This window comes from Gorilla gorilla, chromosome 11 (assembly GCF_029281585.2).
Source record: "Gorilla gorilla gorilla isolate KB3781 chromosome 11, NHGRI_mGorGor1-v2.1_pri, whole genome shotgun sequence".
Classification (NCBI taxonomy): domain Eukaryota; kingdom Metazoa; phylum Chordata; class Mammalia; order Primates; family Hominidae; genus Gorilla; species Gorilla gorilla.
In genome coordinates this window covers 61,690,960-61,715,717 of record NC_073235.2, presented here as the reverse complement: position 1 = coordinate 61,715,717, position 24,758 = coordinate 61,690,960, and the positions used below count along the sequence as shown (strand labels likewise).

Sequence of the window (24,758 nt, the reverse complement as noted above, 5' to 3'; positions counted from 1 at the left end):
CATGGATCACCTGAGCTCTGCGTTCTATCTGGGGCCTCGTCACTGGAAAGTGAGGGAGTAAGCGTGGGCAGCAGGCAGTCCTGGTCTTGTGGACCTAAGAATGTAAGGGTTAGGTCCAGGATGACCATGGGGAAAGCATACCCTTCTCCATCCTTCCAGAAGGGTAAGGCAGCTCTCACTTTGCTTCTGGTCCTCAGTCAGTGTGGACCTCAGCGGTGAGGGGACCTTCTTCAGTGGCCTCATCACAGACCAGCCCCTCATAAGAGTTTACATGGCAGCCCAGGGAGCTCAGGGCCAGTCTGTAGGCCTGGCTGATTCCGAACGTTCCACGCCCTATTCCTCACCATCCAGATGATGGCCTATTTCTTTTCAGAAAGGAGGCCACCATATTTCTCCAGAAAAATGCATTTAAAGGGCTCTGTCCTGTTGGATGTCCTCAAGCCTCTTGATCTATGTTTGCAGCAGACAGCACTAAAGCGGTGGTGGACCAGAGGAGGTAACAAGTCAGGAGCTGATTCCCAGCTCCCCAGGCCTTATCTGAGCACCAGAGGGAGCAGGCATCTGCCAGCTGTCAAGATGCTCTGACACCTGATGCTACAATATTTTTCCAAGAGGCGTAACAACTTCAGTTCTCTGTGGTAGAACAGTCCTTCACATGCACTGGGACATAGTCCCTTGCAGCTCTCCAAGGAGGTAGCTGGTAAACCAAGCCAAGGTCCTCATGAGAAGTCAGTGCTGGTACCAACATGTGTGTTCAGTGAGTCACCCTAGTGGAGGGCACAGGGGGCCTGTGCACCATGGTTCTCAGCAGGTGAGAGACTGCTCAGCTCTGGAGTCCTAAGGTCCAGGATGTAACACAGGACAAGACACCTGAAGATATGATCTAGTCCCAGTTGCTATGTGTGACCTTGGCAAATCCTCAAGGTCTGTGAGCTTCAATTTTCCCCTGCAGAAAGCTAAAGAGTTGAGCCTGACCAGAGTTATGAAGAGGCCAAAGTTTCCGCAAATGCTTAGTCCAAATTTCATTTTTTAAATGCAACTTATTTAAAAATTTGTAACAAACACAATACCCACCCCCCACCCAACCACCACAACATTTGCTGTTACTAAATTCCCCCCCCCTTTTTTTTTTTTTTGAGACAGGATCTTGCTCTGTTGCCCAGGCTGGAGTGCAGTGGTGCAATCTTGGCTCACTGCAACCTCCACCTCCCAGGTTCAGGGATTCTCCTGCCTCAGCCTCCCGAGTAGCTGGGATTACAGGCATGAGCCCCCAAGCCCAGCTGATTTTTATATTTTTAGTAGAGATGGGGTTTCACCATGTTGGCCAGGCTGGTCTTGAACTCCTGACCTCAGGTGATCTGCCCACCTTGGCCTCCCAAAGTGCTGGGATTACAGGTGCGAGCCACTGTGCCCGGCCGCTGTTACTAAATTCTAATACCTTGGGGCCCAGCGCATTACCATGGGTGCCCAGAATAACTTATCACTGGGCAGTCTCATCATAGTGCTTTTCCTGTCATCTTTCTAGTCAGATAATTTCTTAGAACTACAGGAAGAGCCGTTCTTAACAACAATTGCCATCTGCATCACTGATCTGGATGACGAAGTGGATTCTTTCAAGACAGTGCAACCAGAACAAAATATTGAAGGGCAGGGATGCTACAGCTGATCTGGACTGCAGGTACCATTCATATTTGTGTTATGCAAACAGGCCCATTGCCCTTACTGAGCAGACATTTAAACTTCATCTCAGCGTGTCGGTATGTAAAACTGACATAAATACCATTAGCAGAATGGTATTTATGTCAGTTTTACATACCGACGCACTGAGACAGAGGTGGGGGGGGTTCCCATACCTAAAATGTTTGGAAACCAGGGTCCAATGTGATCCTATCTATACTCTGAGAATCTACACAAACCAGTTCTGGTCCCTGCTGTCCCAGTAATTCCCGCTGTAGTCTCTTCCTGCCACGATGATAATGTTAATGATTCCTACTAACGTAAGGCTTGGGGTACCTTTATATTGTGAGAGACCAGAATATGCCACCCCAAAATATGCCTTTTCACATAAAGATTTTGAGTTGATTATTTTGAGAGACTGCAGACACAGGAGATATCCCCAAAACAGATAAGTTATCCTCTTGTAAGACAAAATTCATGGGTGTCTTCCTTTCTATACCAAGAAGAGAAGGATGACTACATCACTAGAGATTTCTATCAGTGGAGAATCTGGCTCTCAAACCTTACCTTTGTTAACTGCTTTTCTTGGGTACCTCCCCATAACTGGCCTTCCCCAAACCATTTATCTTTGTTTCAGGGAAATTTTTTTTTTTTTTTTTTTGAGACGGTGTCTCGCCCTGTCACCCAGGCTGGAGTGCAGTAGCACAATCTCGGCTCACTGCAACCTCCGCCTCCTGGGTTCACCCCATTTTCCTGCCTCAGCCTCCTGGGTAGCTAGGATTACGGTGTGTGCCACCACGCCTGGCTAATTTTTGTATTTTTAGTAGAGACAGGGTTTCACCATGTTGGCCAGGATGGTCTCCAACTCTTGACCTCGTGGATCTGCCTGCCTTGGCCTTCCAAAATGCTGGGATTACAGGCGTGAGCCACCGTGCCCAGCCAGGATGATGGTTTTTAAGCCTAAAATCTAAGCCACCTCTTGGACACTGACTCATTTCTCTGGGTATCTCCCATGGATACAACACAAGATATACCTACTATTCAACTTCTGTTTGTGTTAATATGTCTTTCGTTGCTGCAGTCTGTCCCAAGAACTGTGAAGGGTAGGGATGAAGTGATTTCTTCCTCTCCTACAATATACATTTTCTGGATTGATTTGATTGTGACCCTGAACACGTGTGATTCTTACGCTGGAAGATCTGGGTATTGAACCACTACCTGGATCTGCTGCTGCTCTGCCATTTTCCTCTAGGCAAGGAACAACTCCCTCTTCCTCCTCTCCCTGGTTGACCAGAAGGAGGAATGAATCAAAACAAAGATGCATGGGCTCCACGTAGAGGCAGGGCCTTTGCATGACGCCATGCAAAGGAATAAACACAGGACTCTTCCATTTGATGAGATCTGAAGCAGCCAATCCACCACAGCATTCTGCTCTTTTATTTGGTAAACAAGCTTCATCTACATTATAAACGGGGCCTTTAAATCAGGATTTCTGTTAAAGCTGCTACTGAATTTTTGCAACAGCAGCACATCAGAAATGACAGTCCAGCACTAAAAATAGGGACCTCTGTTTCACAGGGGCGTCAGAGAAACCACAAGTTGGAGCAACTGACAAGGGGCGAGTGCGCCACCCGGGGCATGGCAACTGGGTTGGACCCTGTCCTCCTCCTTTTCCTTCACAACCCTTGCTATGTATTTGGTGACTCCCTCTTGAGGCAACTAAAAACCTGTAAGCACAGGCAGACTTTGCTCAGGCTTAAAACAGATCACGTTCTACACACAAATTCCTGACAAGGCTCTCGTTTACAAATGATGCAGACAGACAACATGATCTGTGTTTTCCTTTTTCTAAGCAGATTGAGTATTCTGGGGCCATCACGGCGAACTCCTGAGGCTCTGCCATTTTCAGGGGATCTCAAGTTTTAGCAGCCACAGGGACTTACGAACACCATATACGGAAACAAGAGAGACTGAAGAATAGCCACCCACATGCTTAAGCAAACAGAACCATGGCTAAATTATGCTCAGGAATTCCAGCTATTCTGCTGCAAAGGCTGACCTCTGGTGCTGCCCACCAGGCTCCACTGAGGGTTAATGCACCCCACCTGACCCGAAGGAAAAGAGGGCAGGGGAGGGCAGGAGAAGAGAATGCTTTGCTATGGGCAGTACCTTGCCTTCTGGCCAATGAAATACAAAGATGGAGAAAAAAAGACTTGGTATGAAATGGGAGCTCAAAAATCAACGTGAACAGATGGCACTTTTTAGGACTCAAATTGCACACAATTTCTTCTAGTTGTAAAATCCTTAACAAGATGGCATTTGTGAATTAGATTCCCATGAAAGCATATATTTTCTGATGATCTGAATAATTTCACCTCAGCAACACTGTCCTGTCTTGAGAAGGCAAGTAGGTTTGTAATGGCAGACGTTCATTTTAAGAACAACCTGACTGGCTGGGTGCAGTGGCTCACGCCTGTAATCCTAGCACTTTGGGAGGCTGTGGCAGGCAAGTCACCTGAGGTCAGGAGTTCAAGACCAGCCTGGCCAACATGGTGAAACCCTGCCTCTACTAAAAATACAAAAATTAGCCGGGAGTGGTGGCACGCACCTATAATCCCAGCTACTCGGGAGGCTGAGCAAGAGAATCGTTTGAACCTGGGAGGCGGAGGTTGCAGTGAGCTGAGATTGTGCCATTGTACTCCAGCCTGGGTGACAGAGCAAGACTCCATCTTAAAAAAAAAAAAAAAAATTAAAAAATCGGGCATGGTGGCTCATGCCTGTAATCCCAGCACTTTGGGATGCCGAGGCGTGCAGATCAGATCACGAGGTCAAGAGATCGAGACCATTCTGGCCAACATGGTGAAACCCTGTCTCTATTAAAAGTACAAAAATTAGCTGGGTGTGATGACACATTCCTGTAATCCCAGCTACTCGGGAAAGCTGAGGCAGGAGAATCACTTGAACCCGGGAGGCAGAGCTTGCAGTGAGCCGAGATCTCGCCACTGCACTCCAGCCTGGTGAAAGAGCAAGACACCATCTCAAAAAAAAAAAAACAAAAAACAAACAAAACCTGACAACAATCTGAACGTATTGGAAACAGCAGTGAGAGAGCTTTTTGCACCATAAAATGGATGGTTTGCAGGAATCTCTTATATATTAAAGTTCTCTGGGAAAAGATTTGATTTGCAAAAACTCAATTGTCAACTTGCCGGGGACACAGTCATTCCACAAACAGGGCTATTCCTAAAATTTTACAGCAGATCTGTCACTCAAATTCACAGGATGTGCTGCCCAGGCTCAGGATCGCTTGGCTTACAGATCACAACAATGGGTCTGTATTCCCACCCACATTTACTTTTGGACCCAACTTGGGGGCTTGGAGAGAAGGGCGGCAGGGTCAGCGCACACAGAAGCAGCTTCCCGCTGGCAGACTATGACCTTTTCATGCATTACCCACGGATGTATGAAAACCATTCTGCAAACTGGAACTGAGTACCTCCAGAGAACAGCTTGTACCTGCAGAACCCACTTCCTGCTAGCTGAGAGGGCACTGCGGGCAGGGCAGGGCAGGGTGGCTGGGCTCTGCTTGTATGCTTATATTCACATGTGCAATTTACTTGCTTGTATTCACGTGTGCAATTTACTTCCTATTATCCTGGCCTCTCCCATATTTTAAAAAATGAGTGGAAAATGAAAAAAATGAGTGTCAACATTAATTGAAAGCAGCAGGGTTCTCATAAATGTCATCTAATTGTGGCCAAGGTGAGAACTGTGAGATGTGGTGAAGGCAGTGATGCTTGACCCTCAGCGGCAGGCCCGATGGCCACACCCTGCTCAACTGTAAAGGCAGAGAACACCAGGAAAGAGTGTGCCTGACACACTGCACATTTCTCAGCTACTTTATCTCAATGGTAAAATGTAATGAGGGATTTTAGGATTTTTTTTTTTTTTTAAACTCTGGGAATGACTGCCCACCCTGCCTTTGTAACTGACTCTAAGTGGCTATATGGCGGCTGACCGGTCAGCCTCGCTTTGCTGCCACTGGGAGCTCGGCCGTCACACTGAGGGCCTCAGGGAAGCTGGCCCCCACATCCCCTGGCTGAAAGCAGCAACCTTTCCCCAAAAGGCCAGGCAATGTGCCTCCCCGCCCCCCCTTCTAGAAATAGGACTAAGATTTACAGAAGCCACATTTCATAGCTTCACTGTGTTCTTTGTTAGGCATTTCCTCCCGTCTCTGAGGGAGGGGAAGGCTTCTATTAGAAAGAAGAACATACTTTCCAAGAGCTATAAATTTTTCACCTCTACAAAGACGAGGCAGTTATCTAACCTAATCCTCAACAATTTAAAGGATAAAATGAAAGATAATCAAGATGGCTCTTCCAGAAAACTGTACTTGCACTGGGAGACAAACACCCCAAGCCTTGGGGTCTGGGACAAGCCTCCAACACTGCCAGCTTCAACTGAAGCTTCTGCAGGCTGGGGCGCTGCTGCTCAGTGACCTCACAAATGGGAAGCCAGCACTGCCCAGGTACAGTCATATGCTGTGTGATGATGTTTCAGTCAGCGACAGACTGCGTATACAATAGCACAGTGGTCTCATAAGATGATAATACCATATTTTTATACCTTCTCTATGTTTAGACATGTTTATTTACCTTTGTGTTATAGCTGCCTACAGTGTTCAGTACAGCAATATGCTGTACAGGCTTGGAGTCTGGGAGCAATAGGCTGTGCCATCCAGGCTTGTGTAAGTACACTGGAGGATGTTCACGCAATGACCAAATCGCCTAAGGATGCATCTCTCAGAACTATCTCATGCACGAATTTAAGAAGTTGTGGTTTTGAACACCTTCCTTATTGTTTCCCATTTGGCAAAACTCTCCCAGGAGGGCCAGATCTCCCAATGGCCATGATGGGGCCTGCAGAAGCAGCCTGGCTGGGGCCAAGTATGGGGATTCTGTGTTATAAGGCAACAGGCATCAACCAAGCATCATGGAAAAATGTGGCTCCCTCTGCCGACAGACATGACCCCATTTTCACCGAGCTGTCTAACAGAGGTGAATACAGGGCAAAATCCAAATCTGGGTAACCAGAACACTCCTGACCATGTTACAAATTCTACTGTAAAAACACTGTCAGCCTGTATGTGCATTCAAGATTAAACAGGAACCTCAAATTGCCAACTTCTTTTAAAAAATAAAATGTGTAACTGCACCTGTAAACAGGACTTCACGTGTGTGATCAAAATTCCTTTCTTTTCCATCCTTCACTTATGACTCCGTCTTCCAAAGTAATTGCAAAATTGAAGATTCCATCACTTATACATCCACTTATTCAACTGACAAATGTATAGCATACATTAACATATTATATTAATAATATTAATCAACTTATCACAACCCTGACAATACATAGCACTGTATCAACACGTATCAACTGCTGAGAGCTGCACAAAATACCCTGGGTGGATTCTCATTTAATCTTGTTAAGAACCTTTTGAACCAGGTGTCATGATGATGCCCATGTTACTGAGGTGAAATAACTGAGTCACAGGGGTTACATCATCTGCCCCAAATCACAAAGGGAATCAGTGTCAGTATCAGAAATTTAACCCAAGCAACTGAATGGACCTGAAGTCATGCTCTTGATTAAAACAGGAAGATGCTATTGGATTTAAATAACATACCACGCCATTTGTAAAGGGCTGCCTACACGATGCTCTTGGTCCTCCATATTCATAAATTCAGTGAACACAATCAACTTCTATGAGGCAAGCACTACTCTTAGTTCTCTGTTACAGATGAGGAAAATAAGCCTCAGAAATTAAACCACTTACTTAAGGTCCCACAGCTAGAGGGAGTGTGGCTAAGTCTGAGTTTGTTTTTTTTTTTTTTTTGAGACAAGTGTTGCTCAGTCGCCCAGGCTGGAGTACAGTGGCGCGATCTCGGCTCACTGCAACCTCTGCCTCCTGGGTTCAAGGAATTCCCTGACTCAGCCTCCTGAGTAGCTGAGATTACAGGTACCCGCCACCATGCCTGGCTAGTTTTTGTGTTTTTAGTAGAGACAGGGTTTCACCATGTTGGCCAGACTGGTCTTGAACTCCTGACCTCGTGATCCACCCGCCTCAGTCTCCCAAAGTGCTGGGATTACAGGCGTGAGCCACTGCACCTGGCCAGTCTGAGTTCTTAGCTCCTACAATGCTGCCTCCAGGAAGTCACCTTTAAAAATATCTAAAGCATCCAACAGCCTTCTATGAGAGTTGTTTAGAATGAAAGTACCAGAAAGTGCTTCTCTTTTTCTGAGGAACTGCTGCGATTTCTCCCATGGACAATAAAAATGGTTTACAAGGATTGTGTTCCCCTCTAATTCTGGCCACATGGCATTCCACAGCCACAGTAGTAGCTCAATTTAGTATGCCATGGCACGAATGTTTGAGCGGTTCCTCATGTCCTATTCCTGACTTAGTGTTTTAAAGTTCTTATCTGCATCATTTCAAGTAAGTCTCTTCAAATCCTTTGAGGAATAATGTGTGTGCTATAAATAATGTAACCTCGATTTAAAAATAATTTCCTAAAAGATCAACAACATAAGCCATCTTTCATACAGACTTTGTTCTTCTAAGAATCCATGAGAAGACTGGACCTTTGGACAGCTGTCACTTCTAAAGTGTGCTGAGAATGTTCGCATGTGGAAGGCTGGGTTACACACCAAGTTATTTAAAGCAGGCATAAGGTTCTCTCTCTCCTCTCGGTAAGGGCTAAGCTTGTGCTGAGGACTTCGTTACATGCCAGGACACCACATGAGGTCTCAGTGTAAAAAGGGGGCATTTCCACAAAAGCATTTTACACAACCTCACATCTGGCCCCCAAAACACAGAAAGAATCCAAATATCATTTCAAGAAGAAACAAGGATGATTTTTCTGTGGGAGTGTAATCCTTCCCAAAATATGAATGAATACATTTTTCTGTTGAAGGCAGAAGTATTTTTTATTAAATACTCAGGAATCACTCACTAGAAAAATGGACTCTGTACAGCAAGAACAGCTTGATGAAGGTGGTCAAGGGGCTAATTTGTTCGTGCTTGAGACACCACCCCTGGGTTTCTACCTGCTCACTGCTGGCCACTCAGCCTGCCCTACAGGGTGGGGACATGCTGACCTGACCCCTCTGCCTTCTTTGCAGAGAGGAGTGGTCTCCGGAACCCACCCACATCAGGGGCAAAACCCAGGGGTCTGTGAGACCAGGAGGATAGGGTATGGACAAACCCAGCCCCCTCAGTTCTGATCCCCTATCTGCCTCCACTGTTTGGAGGACCCCCATACACATCCTCCTCCATCCAGAGCCCTGTTACCCTCCTTCCATGTTGGTAACCCCACTTTGTCCCTCCCCTTACAGGGCACAGGGTCACCCCACCCCATCTTGCTCCTTTCAGGATCCTGGGTGGTCCCTCCCACGCACCCTTGAGGGTACTGGCTTACTCCCCATCGTGTTGCTTTGCTGAGGATAGTCCTGACTGACAGCAGACTGGACTTCCATGCCCACTAATCTTACTGAACCTTCTTAGAACAAACACTTGCAGAGGAGGGAATGCCTTGATAAAAAATTTCCAAAACCAGTACTGGTGACATGCTCAGGACCTCTGAAAAATTCAGTGTATGACAGCAAGTCACAGTTTTCTCTACAGCATCCTCCATGTGCGTTCCATGTAACACATATTCTCCACGTGCCCCAACAAGCCATGGGCAAACGCTTTCCTTCCAATCTCTCACCTGAAATTCTGTCCTGAGATGTGCATGCATCACCTAATGAGGTGGATACTTCCTGAGAAAGGCCACACGTCATTAATGACAGGGATGCATCCTGAGAAATGAGTCATTAGGTGATTGTATCATTGTGCTAACACCACATAGTGGACTTACACAAACTTCGATGGTGTAGCCTACTACATGCCTAGACTATATGGTACAGCCTTTTGCTCCTAAACTGCTAACCTGTACAGCCTGTTTCTGTAGTGGATACTGTAGGCAGCTGTAACACGGTGGTACTTGTGTAACAAAACATACAAAAAGTGGCAACATAGAAAAAATAAAGACACAGTATTGTATGGGAACACCTTCTCACATGCAGTCCATTGCTGACAGAAACATCATTATGTGGGGGATGGCTGTATATGTGACCGCAAGGCTCAATCCAGTAGGCCTGACATTTATTTTACATTCTTACCAAAGAACAGCCCCTTCTCTCTCCAAAATGCCTAAGGTAACTTCAAATGAAGAACGGGTCATTTTTACACCAATAGTAATTAGGCATCCAGCTCCCTGTGGTCTGAGGCAGCCTTGGATGTGGGAAGCCCACCGTCCACGCCTGGGGCCTCCCTGTGACTGAAGCCAAAAGAGCCACAAAAGGGGAAAGGAAAGCAGTCCCATGGAAACAAGAGGGAAACGAAAATCATCAAAGTGTCAAACACAACAGGACCCAGCTTCTCAGCCCAATTTGGAAACAGGTGTGAGGACCCCACCCCCAAGAGGGGCCTGGAAACACCCACCCCAGCTGCAGGGCACTGCCTGAGGCTCAAGATCCAGAGGGAGCCAGGTTCTGTCCAAAATTCCATCCAGAATTAGTGAACAGTAAACTACGGTGAGCACACACGCCGAGTGGAATTGCTTCAACGTGCTACACAAAGGGAGGCCTACGATGCAGCTAAATAGCCCATTCAGTTCACAGCGGAGAAAATCTGGCCCATCTTAGGAACAGAGGCAAATAGTAGCTTTGGCAATAAAAATTATTTACCTGACTAAACTCCTTTAGAAAGTATTCAACAATTAAAATAGTACTGACTTAACATAAAAACACTTCACATGAAGTATTTCAGTCACACTTTTAACCAACTCTGATAGGGCATCCCCTTCCAGAAATTAGGGAAGCGTAGCCCTGGGGAGCCGCCAGGGTCCTGTGCATGAAGCATGGGGCTCTGGGTGTGCTGGTGACCTTCTTCCAAACAGAAGGACCTCTGAGGAGGTGACCATGACAGGGCAGGACGACTGCCAGAGACCAGCATGAGGACACAGCACACCCAGGCTGCAGAGAGGGAGATGTTATGGACACAGATGGGGCTATGCCCACACCATGCTTGGCTATTAGCTGCGTTCCCAAAGATCCAAACCAGCAGCCCACCATGCCCTCAGCACAGGTGCCCCACCGAGGACTTGGCGAGAGGATCTGAGCCATCTTGGAGTCCAACAGAGCATGGTCTGAGCTAGGACACCAAGAAATCAGGACACGGGGTCTTTATGAGTGACCAGGCCCCTTACTGCTCCCCCTCCAACCACAGGTATTTCTCCCAAATTTTTCTGCAAGTGAACATCTCCCTCACTAAAAATATGACTTTGTTTCATTTAAATCCACTTGTCCACCTGGTCAATACCTATATGACAAGGACCAGGCTATACCTGCACTGTCCAATTTGGTGGCCACCTGTCACATGTAATTTAGATAAATTAAGATGAGATTAAACTATTGTTCCTCAGTTGCACAAGTCACATTTCAAGTACTCAATAGCCACATGTGGCTAGTAGCTACCATGCTGGACAAAACAGACACCACTTCCATTATTATGGAAAGTTCTATTGGGCAGCACTAGAACGGACAGTTGCCATACACAATGGTGTGGACAAGAGACAGGGTAATTTCTGCCCTCACAAAGCCCATGACTGGCTGGGTGTGGTGGCTCATGCCTGTAATCCCAGCACTTTGGGAGGCTGAGTCAGGAGGACTGCTTGAGCCCAGGGGTTTGAGACCAGCCTAGGCAACATGGCGAATCCCCATGTTTTGCATCTCTACAAAAAAATACAAAAATTAGCCAGGTGTGGTGGCTCATGCCTGTAGTGCTAGCTACTCAGGAGCCCAAGGTGGGAGGAGCACCTGAGTGTGGGGAGGCAGATGCTGCAGTGAACTGTCATTGTGCCACTGCACTCCAACATGGGTGACAGAGTGAGACCCTGTCTCAAAAAACAAACCCAGAAAAGCTCACAATTTGGGAAAAGCAGCCTCCTATCAAATAAGCCACATCAAATAAGCCTATCAAGGCTGGGCGTGGTGGCTCACGCCTGTAATCCCACCACTCTGGGAGGCCGAGGTGGGTGGATCATGAGGTCAGGAGATGGAGACCATCCTGGCCAACACAGTGAAACCCCATCTCTACTAAAAATACAAAAATTAGCTTGGCGTGGTGGTGCATGCCTGTAATCCCAGCTACTTGGGAGGCTGAGGCAGGAGAAGCCCTTGAACCAGGGAGTTGGAGGTTGCAGTGAGCCAAGATTGCACCACAGCACTCTAGCCTGGTGACACAGTGAGACTCTGTCTCTCAAAAAAAAAAAAAAAAAAAAAAAAAAAAAAAAGCCTATCGAATAAGATGTACTGATGGTAAGTCCTACGAAGGGAACTGGAAAGTGAGCCAAGGGAGTGGAGAGGGTTAAGGCTCTGATACCAGACAGGACCATCTGCCTGAATGGCAAGTGCTGGAGCAGAAGGGCCTCTGTTCTCTTCTATTCAGAGCAAGGTTCTAACCAGAAGCCCACAAGCAGGCTCACACACTTGAGTGTGGCCTGGAACTTGCAAACACAGTCCTTCTGCCAATCCACAGCATCATGAGGTCACCAGCTAAGCATCTCTGGTCATTTCGGCTTGGGCTGATTCACAGCAAACACTGACATGGAGATAGTAACTCAGTGTAGCCAGAACTTTTTGGGAGGCAGCATGGAGTTGTCACAGCTGTGGAATGCCTGAAACAGATGCCATAAGCATCTGGTGGGTTCTCACCATGTTTCAGGCTGCCGAGAAACTACGAAACAGACACTGACTGAGTCTGTGAATATCACCGAGCCAAGAGCCTTGGCATCCTGAGGGTGGTACTGTTAGATGCAGGCATTCATCATCTGCTCTGAGCGTTCTTCTGATGAATGGATCATACTACTTATTCTCCACTAGAGCCTTTTGTTTGAGGGTGGGGAGGATGCATGCAGAGAGGGAGAGCTTGAGAGCTACTGGAACGACAGAACTGAGTTCTGAATGGCTGGTCCCTAAACATTGGACAGACAAAAACCAAATGGTCCTGGATGCTGGTGAAAACAGAAACTTAAACAAGTTAAGCCCTCTGCTCTCCAAAACCAGTAGAGACAGTCTGCAAGTTTTCTAAAGGCTGTGGGTTGATTGCAATAAACCCCTAAACTAAATACTGTTCCCATTTTTTATGAATGTCTTAAAATTCTATTGTACATTTTCTTATCTCCTGCAACCTAACACAGGAGCCACCTACTTCTGTGATGACATTCATTGACTCAGGGTCACCAGCAGCCAGATGTGCAGGGCTCTGAGGGTGGAGGGCTGCTGCTGTGCCCAGTGCCACCACACTGACGGCCTGAGTAAGGGGGACCTCCACGGGGCTGCTGTTCCCTGGCTGGTGGCCGTCATTCTTCCTAACCAAGAACCCACCGCTTCCAATCAGCAACAGGCATGACAACCACACTTCTGCCATGTGGAACAGATTCACTGAATTGCAAGGCTCTCCTAGCAGAAAACTGGAGGAAGAATTTGTGCATGAATTTAGCTCCTGCGCCACTGGCTCTGGCAATGGCAGAGAAGAGATGGGCAGGTAGCTGTCCTCCTAACGGGGGTATCCCTGCAGGAAAACCACAGGCTGTTCAAAGGCAGGCAGGTGAGTCAAAACAGACGAGGAAGCTCTGCCTTGTCACCTCATCAGCTAGCATTTTAAAGCCAAGCTGTTCACAGCTAAATCTATGCTGGACAGACTTGTGTAAACATACTTAAGGTTTCAAAATAAATAATGAACTGTTATCCACACAAAGCTTCCAGTTTTTCTGCCACCTTCCCACATCCCAGATAAGTATTACTCTTGGGATCCTATCCTTGTGCTGTGGCTAGGGACAGATACAGTCCATCCTAGAGTGTTTTGGACACAAAACACCACTGACTACACCCAGGAATGAGGACCAAACGAGAACAGGATGCAAAACCACTACTTTCCCTTCTGTGGGTCCCTATAGCAACGAGCAACAATGCACACAGCAGTACAGCCACACAGGCTGGGGAATCCCGGGGCCCATGGCTTGAAGTTGAGCCTTGGTGAGATCTAGGACTGTGAGCTGACCCATTCACTCTCAAGGCCTTCAGTTCTCTGTACGATGCCTCATCTGCCTTCATTCCCACATTTAGGGTCGGTAACAGACCCCATGTGGCCAAATCCCAAAACACGGATGTCACATTCCAGAGCATGCAGTATACATTTGTGTAAAGACCTGTATTTGCAGATGTTCTCTCAGCTGAAACCCCCTGCAAGATTTCAAGGTATTCCTCTGACAAATGCAGGCCTGGAAAGTAGGAGGGCTTGGGGCAGTAGACGATAGTGGTTGTCTTTGAAGAGACACACACAAGAGAAAGGTACCAGACAGAAAAATGCAGAGAAGGCAAGGTGGATTTTGTTGACATGCAGTCCACAGAAAGCCACTGTGGCTAAGCCTGAAAAACAGCACTTAGCTTGCCTCTTCTTGGTTTAAATTTTAACAAGTGTCTCAAGTAAACTCTTGCCTGATGAAATTCACCCTGATGCCTGGTGAGGAAGAGTGTGAACTGCTTCCCAGGTTGCAAAGTGGTCTGAAGGTTACTCATGAGGCTTTGGAAGGGAGGGGCCAAGTTACTGTTTACCTTTTCATTAAGACCCGAGAGACAACTACAAGGAGATGAATTCTGCCAACAGCTGAGAGCTTGGAAGTGGGTCTTTCCCCAGTGGAGTCTCTGACGAGAACACAGCCCCAGCCAATACCCAATTAGGAGCCTGGTAAGATCCTGAAGTAGAGAATCCAGCCAAACTGTGCCAAGAATTCTGATCTAGATAAAGACTGGTGGGAAGTCTGTTGTTTCTCATGTGTGTCTTTAGCCATCAACTGATGGGCAGATTCTCAAGCAGGATGATAATGCAATTCAGGACTGGTCATTGAGAGAAGAGAGCTCAAACAAAGCCTTCAAAGTCAGCCCTTCTCTGGAATTTTCTTCCAAATAAAAAAGACATCTTGAATATTAAAATGTTAGAAATTCTCACTTGAGCTAAATGTGTGATGTCATGGCTGCTAGACCTGATGTCCATCGTCTTCATGGGTACCTCTCACTGTGTGTCACTCTATGTCAGGCTTTCTAGACAGCTCTGCAGGGAGCTAGGAGTAACCTGAAATGACTTGAGATGCTTGTTAAGAAAATCAAATCCTGGGCTTTCCCCCTAGTGAATCAGAATGTCTAAGCCCAAGTGCCCCAGGAGGCTCTTATCACTAGGCAATGAAAGAACAGGGGTTTGGACCTTTTGGCTGTCAGCAGTCATGCTCCTATCCACTCAGCAACACTGCTGCCCACCACATCATTTGGAATGTGATGGAAACTTTTCTTTCACCAAATTATAGAGCAGCCTGTACTATTTAAAAGGGAAGGGGAAGGACTCCATAAAGAATTAGGCAATATTTCAATCCACATACTTTTACCCATAGACATAATCCAACTCCGCTGGAATTCTGTACTTTCTCTGCGCCTGGGAGCACACCCAGCTCCTTCTTTGGACCCACAAAGGGGATGGAACAAACAGCTGTGAGGCTCTGAAGGACAGGCCTGCACTCCTGCCAGAAGGTGAAGCTCTGTGGCTTTCCCCTAGGGTGAGCTATCTAATAAGCTCTTCACACCACCATTTGGCTTATTAGGAAATAATTTAGGAGCATTTGGAAACAAATCTGTGCAAGAAAAATGGAAATCATATATACCATTTGGCTTATTAGGAAATAATTTAGGAGCATTTGGAAACAAATCTGTGCAAGAAAAATGGAAATCATATATACCAGGTACACACACAGAAACATAACCTGGAAATTCATTTTAAATACTCTTGCTGACATCTATTTAAAAACAACTTGTAACTTAAAGTCTTAGATTTCTAACACTAATCCAGTCAAGTGGAAAACTGGAAAGCAGCATTACTTTTAGTCTCACAAGTAACCAACTCAAATCTTCACCAGGATGTGCTCAGCCCAGGCTTCTCACTGTAAAGACCAATGGAAATGACCCGATAGCTTGCATTCGTACGGTAACGTGAGTAAACCCCACGAGGCTGAGTTTTACCCTCATTCTGTACAGGGCAGGGCAGGCCACTGCCTTCTGTGCTGAGCCGCCTTTGATTCGTGTGACGACGGGGACAGAAGTTCATGCCTGGCTCGCCATGCACAGGTCACAGGAAGATCACATTGGTTAGATGTGTGAGATTCGGCAAATCAGAAAACAACACCTTATTTAGGTACTTCCATCTGACATTCATCAGATGTACCGTAACTGCTAGTCTAATTCAAAATAATCAGTTAATAGGATTGCTTTAAAAAATAAAATCTTACGCTTCCAGCAAAGTTTTGCTACTCATGTAGAAAGTTCAAGGAGCTCTAAACTTCAAATGCTTGTGATAAAATAAAAACAGGACTACATACATCAGTCATTCTTAAGACAATTAGGCCAAAATAGGGCTAAAACATCAAGCAAGCTGCCCCAGACTACAAGCAGTGGCATTATAATTACCTGTTTCTCCCCACAATGTGTCGGTGCCATTGACTTCTACTTCATGTTCCTTCTCCATCCCCAGCAAGCACTGGACCACCTGTCAGAAGTGGCAAGGTGATTTAATGAGTTCTCTTAGCAAGAGGTGCTTATTATAGCCCATGTATCAAAGGAGACAGTGTGTTGTTTTTTAACCATTATCTCACACTGCCCAAGGAGAGAAAAATATAATGAAAACTGTTTTCAAGCATAATTCATATGCTATTCACACTTTCAGTTGGAGAAGAATTAAAAAAAAATCTCAGTGAATTTCAGCAATATGGTTCAGGATTACTAGGTACTCAGAATTCTAATGAATTCCAACATGACCCAAATATGCCAGCCTAATCAACAAAGGACATGGCAGATCACACAAAGTGCAGTTTCTGCATAAGTCACAAGATAGTGAATCAATTTTTCACAAGGAAGGAAAACAAAGTGATATACCTTTTTGCAAATTTTTACAAAGTATTGTTCAAATACATTTTCTGCTGGTAGCATTATTCTTTTTCCCTTATGGGACTCTTCCTGTCAAAGGGTGGGTCAGGTCACAGGTATGGAGGCAGGAAGCCTGGCTTGCAGGGAGACAAAGCATCTGTGCCCTGGACCTGAGCCGGCGTTCACCCTGAGCAACAGCAGCGAGCAACGGGAGAACACGACAAAGCCACCTTCCAGTCTCCTAGCCCACACCCTTTGTGGTAGGCTGAATAATAGCCCCCAAAGATGTCTACATCCCAATCTCCAAAGCCTGTGAATGTGACCTTACAGGGCAAGAAGGAATTGCAGATGTGATTATGAATGTTGAAATGGGGCGATTATCTCAAATTATCAAGGTCTATATCTGATACACACCTGATCTAATCAATCACAACCATCCTCTTAAGAGGGACAGGAGGAGTCCAGGTCAGAGGACAGAGGAAATGAGACGACAGAGGCTAAGGTAAAAGTAAGGCACTTTGGAGATGGAGGAAGGGGCCATGAGCTAAAAAATACAGGTGGCTTCAAGAATTGAGAAAAAGCAAGGAGACAGGTTCTCCCCTAGAGACTTTAGAAGGAAGGCTGACCTCCCAATAGTGTGATTTTAGACTTCTGACCGCCAGAATTCTCAGAGTAAGTGTGTGCTGCTTTAAGCCACTAAGGTTGCATCTATTTGTGATAACGGCATTAGGAAACTAACATACCCTCCAAGTCTTATGGTGAACAAACCCTGCTTTTTTCACCCTACTGGCTGTGCTGAGGTGACTTTCGCTCAGCATTTCCTCCCAACCAGCTTTAAAACAAGGGGGTTAGCATGGATTAAGACCAAGGTCATTCCTAGGCATTCATGGTCCTCCCAATGATGACTTTTCACACTTAAAAAAAGGAAAACATCTATATTTTCATGTGTGTTTAACAGTATCTGTGTGTGTGTGTGTGTGTGTGTGTGTGTGTGTTTAATGTTTAAACCAGAAATTAGCCAGCCACTATTTCATGCTTGTGTGTGTGTCCGCCCATGAGTTTTGAATGCCAAAGTCAGCCAGCCAGCTTCGCACTCGAATTTACTAAAGTCATTTTGGAAAAAGAATCTTACCAAATACTGGCACCTCTAATTGCTTGAAGATAATTCAGAGTAAGAAATACACAGGAGGAAGCGAGCAAAACATTATTAAATTCACAGATAAAGAAAGCGAAGACACACAGGTCAGGAGGTGACAATTAAATCTTCAAACTGAGGAATACCAACATCTGTCAGAAATAAGTGCTCTATTTAACTACTGCATGGAGTTTTCATTCAGTGGAGGAGCTGTAAATGACAAGCATTCTTGTGTGCTATCAAAGCATTAAAGCTCTATTTTTAAAAATCCTTCAAATACTCAGGAACGATTTTAGAATCAGGATTCTATGTGATTATTTTTAAATGAACACAAGGACAGAAGAAATGAATCAAAGGGGAAAAAATTTAAAACAGCAGGTCTAGAGGGCAGAGCAGGGAAGGAGGAGAGACATGAGGAAGAGCTGAGAGTGAATGTCATCAAAAGGCTTCCCATAGAATAGGCCTGCCTGTCCCCATCACGTGTGCACAGGAGTGTGCACTGTCACTCACGGGAAGGATGTGGTGCCCATAGAAGACCTTCTACTGCAGGTGGTCAACGCCAAATGCTAGTTCTTGGCATCCTCCTTCTTTCGGTCCTTCAGTGTGTCAACTGACTTGCTGGGCTACAGCTTCTTGTTTCCCAGGAGGGAAACCCCCGCCCCACTCACCGAGCTGTGGCCCATGCTGGCGGCCGCGGTCAGCGCCTGCTGCAGGGCGTGGCTCTTCCTCAGGGCGCCTGGCTGGGGAGGACCCGGCGACCACTCACAAGTCAGCAGGTAGTGAAGAATGTCACCGTGGCCCCGTAGGGCACTGTGGACAAGCGCACACTGGCCCTTCTTATCCAAGTGGTCCACCTGGGGGCAGGAGTAGGGGAAGGTTACGGCTGAGCATTACTTTGCCTCCGAGCATGCAGATGCACCACCTAGCTGTGTGCAAACCCCACTCCCTGTAAGCGTACATGGGGTTCACATTCCAACTTGTCTTTCTGGAGAACCTGGAACCTTAGTCTGGATTACTTCCAGATAGTAATGAACGTACCATTCCAGGCCTCAGGTTCCCTTTGCAAGATTCAGGGTCACAAAACACCCTCCTTACTCCCATGTCCCTGCAGCAAACTACACAAAGCTCCTAACTCTCTTGTGAGCATGTGTGGAGACACAGACTAAAACCTCGGACAAAGCCCTGTATTTCCCAACTTTGGTTGCTTGGGTGGGGCATTCTAAGTCTGCTGTGACAAGCTATAATTTGAGGGAGTAGAGCCACTCTCTGGTCATTGAGCCAGGGGATCCAAAGAAAGAGAGGGATGTGGAAAAACAGCTGAGTGTGGAAGGGCAGGAAAGGAGTCCAAGTGGCATCTGATTGGGAAGGAGGTCTCATGCAGGCTGGTGGCCTGGGCATGCTGGCAAGTAAAGGGGGGGCGGCCACAAAGTCAGGGCAGGCCAGCTAGGCAGAAAAAGTGAGTGAGTGCCACACACCTCCTCCTCAAGGCCCCAAAGCAGTGGCAGCCCTTCATGCCCTGTCTAAACCCCAGAGTACTGGGCCTGGGAGCAGAGCCCAGGGCCTAGCCTTGCATGCCTGCCAACTCTGGGGACGCCCTGTACTCTCATTCAGAGGCTTTGCCAGAGCCCCCGGACATAGCACTCAGCCTCCTACTCCAGAGCTTTCAGCTGTGATGGGGGGAGGCCTGCTGGCCTCAGAATAAAGTGTAAAGCCCAGCTGCCATCCGTAAATGGAGGTGCGGTGATGTGCAGCAGTAACATACCCACCCCAAAGGCTTAGCCACACATTTCCCTTCTCCATGAACTGAAGTTTATCTATGTCCCAAATGTTGGATTTGAGAGAAAAAAATAAAGCTCCCACAGCTGTTATAAGCCTAATTTTTTTGAACTTTAAATATCCTAATTAAAAGATAAAAGATAATTAGCAGTTTATCTCTACTGTTATTCAAAAGGCACATTTCCCAAAAAAATGCTTCCAGTAAACCTAGCATTTACTGTGAGCTCGATATCATTCTCATTCACCCTATTAAAGCTGACAGCTCCTGGCCAGATGTGGTGGCTCATGCCTATAATCCCAACAGTTTGGGAGGCCAAGGCAGGCAGATCACGTGAGGTCAGGAGTTTAAGACCAGCCTGGCCAACGTGGTGAAACCCCATCTGTACTAAAAATACAAAAATTAACCAGGCACAGTGGCATGTGCCTGTAGTCCCAGCTACTTGGAGGCTGAAGCAGGAGAATCACTTAAACCTGGGAGGTGGAGGTTGCAGTGAGCCAAGATCATGCCTCTGCACTCCAGACTGAGCGACAGAGTGAGACTCTGTCAAAACAGAAAAAAAAGTTGATGGCTCTAGAGTAACTTGTATAGCAATACATACTTACTTCATATATGACTGAATGCTTACTCAACAGCCCTGTGGTAGGGACTGCTGTTATGCCCATTTTACAGATAAGAAGCCTGAAGTCATATATAGGCTCAATAACTTGCCCAATACCCTAGAGCTGGCAAGTGGAAAGATGAAGATTCCAGGCAATCTAGTTCCTGGAGCTCAGGCACATGGCTTCTTCATGAGTTCATGGAACTCATCTTACTGTTTTAAAAGGACATAAAATGGGATAAGAAGAAGAGAGGGGAAAAAAGCAAACATTTAAAATATTTTAAACCAATCTTGGTGCTTTCTAGATCGATACTTGCAGGCTTTTTAAAGGCTGGCCCTCCTCATGTGGCTAGGAGCCAGGGTCTCCCTGGAATTCTGCCTTCCCCTGGACAACATTAAGCAGAGTTGCTGTGTATGAGCAAAACACACCTCTCTGAGGCTGCCACATTACAAAATGACCAATCCCTGGAGCCCGACCCTTTCTGTGTATGCTGTGGTTTCAGAGACAAGAGAGTCTGGCCCAGCAGATAACAATTCTAGCAATGAGATGAAGCCATTTCCCTGCCCCAGCCCCAAAAGAGCAGGCTGCCGCTTACCCTCGCTCCCTTCTTGGTCAGCAGACACACCAGCTTCATGTGGCCAGCAGCTGCTGCATAACAGAGGGCAGTCATGCCGTTCTCTGACGTTCCGTCCAGGCAGGCACCAAATTCCAGGAGCAGAGTGACAACTTCCTCGTGGCCAAGGTGAGACTGGACGCACAGGATTGGGGCATTATTTAACACTTCTGTCCTGTAGTTCACGTTGGCCCCTCCCAAAATCAGGAGACGGCTCACCTGTTGGACAAGGCCACCCAACAAGATTGTCACATGTATGTCATCTAAACATTTGTGGAAATGGGCAGTATCCTCAATTTTCGGTATCATTTTAATCCAGTGGTTCTCAAACTTGAATGTGCACCAGTATCACCTGGGAATATATTAACAATGCACATTCTCATTGGTGGGAATGTAAAATAGTGTAGCTTACTGGGAAACAGTAAGATGGTTCCTCAAAATATTAAAAATAGAACTACTGCCCCAGGCACATGACTGTAATCCCAGCTACTCAGGAAGCTGAGGTGGGAGGATTGCTTGGGGCCAGGAGTTTGAGGCTGTAGTGCACTATGATCATGCCTGTGAACAGCCTGCTGCACTCTAGCCTGGGCAACACAGCAAGGCCCTGATCTAAAAATTAAAAAAAAAAAATTTTAATTAAAAATGTCAGTAGAGGCCAGGTGTGGTGGCTCACGCCTGTAATTCCAGCACTTTGAGAGGCCATGGCGGGTGGATCACGAGGTCAAGAGATCGAGACCATCTGGCCAACATGGTGAAACCCTGTCTCTACTAAAAATACAAAAATTAGCCGGGCGTGGTGGTGCGTGCCTGTATCTCAGCTACTTGGGAGGCTGAGGCAGGAGAATTGCTTGAACCCGGGAGGCGGAGGTTGCAGTGAGCTGAGATTGCACCACTGCACTCCAGCCTGGCGACAGAGTGAGACTTAGTCTCAAAAACAAAAACAAAAACAAAAAAAAACAACAAAAAATAACAATAGAACGGCCATGTGATCAGTCACCCCACTTCTGGGTACATATTCAAAAGAATTGAAAGCAGGATCTCAAAGACATATTTGTACCCTTATGTTAATTGCAGCATTATTCACAACAGCCAACAGGTAGATGCAACCTCAATGTTCATCAGTGGATGGATGAAGAAAATGTGGTACATACACATACAATGGATTATTCCGGTTTAAAAAGGGAGAAAATCCTGCCATATGTGACAACATGGGTAAACCTCAGGGAAGTGAAATAAGTGAAGCAAGCCAGACGCAAAAGAACAAATACTGTGTGAAACCACTTATGAGATATATACAGTAGTCAAATTCACAGACAGTAGAATGAAGGTTTCTGGGCCTGGGCACAGGGGAAATGAGAGTTGTTGCTTAAGGGATATAGAGTTTTGATTTTGCAACATGAAAAGTACTGGACATCTATTGCACAACAATGTGAATATTGTTAACACTACTGAATTGCAGACTTAAAAATGGTTAAGATGGTAAATTTCCTTTTATGTGTTTCTTAACCATAATTAAAAATAAAAACTAAACAAATAGCCAGGCAAGGTGGCTCATGCCTGTAATCCCACCACTTTAGGAGGCTGAGGCGGGCGGATCACCTGCAGTTAGGAGTTCGAGACCAGCCTGAACAACGGAGTGAAAACCCCGTGTCTACTAAAAATACAAAAATTAGCCAGCGTGGTGGCACACGCCTGTAATCCCAGCTACTCAGGAGACTGATGCAGGAGAATCGCTTGAACGCAGGAGGTGGAGGCTGCAGTGAGCCAAGATTACGTCACTGCACTCCAGCCTGGGGGACAGAGCAAGACTCCGTCTCCAAAGCAAAACAAAAACAAAAACAAAAAAAAACCTAAACAACTGCAAATTCTTGGGCCCCACCCCCTGATTTCTGATTCATTATATCTGGGTGGTACATTTTTAATAAGTTCCTCGTTGATATTGACACTCTTGGTTTGGGGAACCACACTTTGAAAAATCACTGTTTAACCTCAACAAAACCAGGAAATTCATTTTCCTGGTAATGAAGTAATAATTGTGGCTGGGTGCAGTGGCTCACAACTGTAATCCCAGTATGTTAGGAGGCTGAGGAGGGAGGACTGCTTGAGCCCAGGAGTTTGAGACCAACATGGGCAACATGGCAAGACCTCGTCTCTATAAAAAATTTTTTAGAAAGAAAAAAATAGTCATGGTGTTAATAGTGAGATAAGGCCAAAAGTAAATACAAATACTTTATAGGGATGTGTTCCTAAAAGAAACAGAAAATATGGAAATGTCCACATGTGCCAGGATTGTCCGCAGCATAACACTGCTAGAAAATAATGTGCTGCTTCCACTAATTACTATATCCCCCACTTAGTAATCTCCCTGGATCTAGGTATTCGGAAAAGCTTTTTATCTACAGGTTTTAAAATAAAATTACTGAACATACGCAAATTTTAGGTATATTAATATTTTTTCTTTCAGATCTTCAGATCATTAGATACAAATGATGCTCCTTTAACAGCTATTAAGATGCCCAGTGTGTTTCTTTCAATGGCTTACTTCAATGGTCCTGACCCACATCAATCACTGCCCCTGCCAAAGCCTGGCAGGTCCTCCACCTGCCCACTAAATGTGAAAACCACAGAGACTGTCATATATTGACTAGAGACACATGGGGATCATTAAAAGATACAGAGAGATGACAAGGCATAAAAAATTCAGGGTATTTCAGTGATACATGTCCACAAGAGTAGCTGACAAACAGAATATTTACAAACAAATGGGTCTGGAAAATTATACTACCAAGTGGTGAAACCATAACTCACAATGGCATATTGACAGGTTAGAACCCCAGGTGTCAAATTTGAAGATGTCTTGGCTGCTGAAGCTTGAACCTCTGTGATCCAGGCCTCCAGCTTCCTCTCTGATCTTCTCTGCAGAATCCTTCCCTCACTGCAGCCACCTTGGACCCAACATGTGCTGTGACAATGCCAAGCAGGGCCGGCCTCATGGTCTTTACCCCCTTTTAGTTCCCTGACTGGAATGCTCATTCCATAAATATAATCACTTCCTGCAGGGCTCTGCTCCAGTGCCAGGACATGGGGGAGAGAGTACCCTGTGCATGCACCCAGGCCCTCTCTATCCCTCAGCATGCTCTGTTTTCCTGCTTAGTCCACTGCACCAGACACTGGTTCTACGATACAGAAGTTCACAGAGAAGAAAGGCAAACAGAGCCCCTCCATGAATGGGGATGACCCACACATCAGTTTCTTCACACTGCTGGGACTGCCATCTACATTTAAGGAAGAACAGGCCATGTGCAAGTGACAAGGAGCCAGCCAACCACCTGACCACCACCCTGCTGTCTACACCATGAGAGAGACCACTGTCTAGCCAGATCCAGGTGAACACCAACCCAGCCTCTAGGGTCTCACTGTCAACTTGCACTTGTGGAGGAATGGATGAGAGATCAGAAAGGGTGTCCAGTCCTAACACTGCTGTTTCATGGGCAACTTCAGGCAAATGACTTAATTAATCCCCACCAAGCCTGCTCTACAGATCTATATAGGCTTGCTTTTTAAAAATGCCACCAGACTCTGATCTAATTCAAAAGCATTTTAAGACTGCATTATGCTACAACATTAATAAAGGTGTGGCTGGGCATGGTGGCTCACGCCTGTAATCCCAGCACTTTGGGAGGCCGAGGTGGGTGGATCACCTGAGGTCAGGAGTTTGAGACCAGCCTGGCCAATATGGTGAAACTGAGTCTCTACTAAAAATACAAAAATTAGCTGGTTGCAGTGGCGCACGCCTGTAATCCCGGCTACTCGGGAGGCTGAGGCAGGAGAATCACTTGAACCCAGGAGGCGGAGGTTGCAGTGAGCCAAGATCACGCCATTGCC

The 24,758-nt window shown here is 46.2% G+C and overlaps 1 protein-coding gene across 13 annotated transcripts in view; it reads right to left on the bottom strand.

Moving 5' to 3' along the window:
- Positions 1–24,758, bottom strand: part of TANC1 (tetratricopeptide repeat, ankyrin repeat and coiled-coil containing 1) — a 263,670-nt gene that overhangs the window by 17,583 nt on the left and 221,329 nt on the right. For all 13 annotated transcript variants that reach the window (XM_019022527.3, XM_055379020.2, XM_031008670.2 and 10 more), the window contains 3 exons: positions 20,856–21,092; positions 18,553–18,738; positions 16,294–16,372 (listed from right to left, as the gene is read on the bottom strand). In XM_019022527.3, coding sequence (XP_018878072.3) covers positions 16,294–16,372; positions 18,553–18,738; positions 20,856–21,092 — 502 coding nt within the window. The remainder of the gene's footprint in view (positions 1–16,293; positions 16,373–18,552; positions 18,739–20,855; positions 21,093–24,758) is intronic.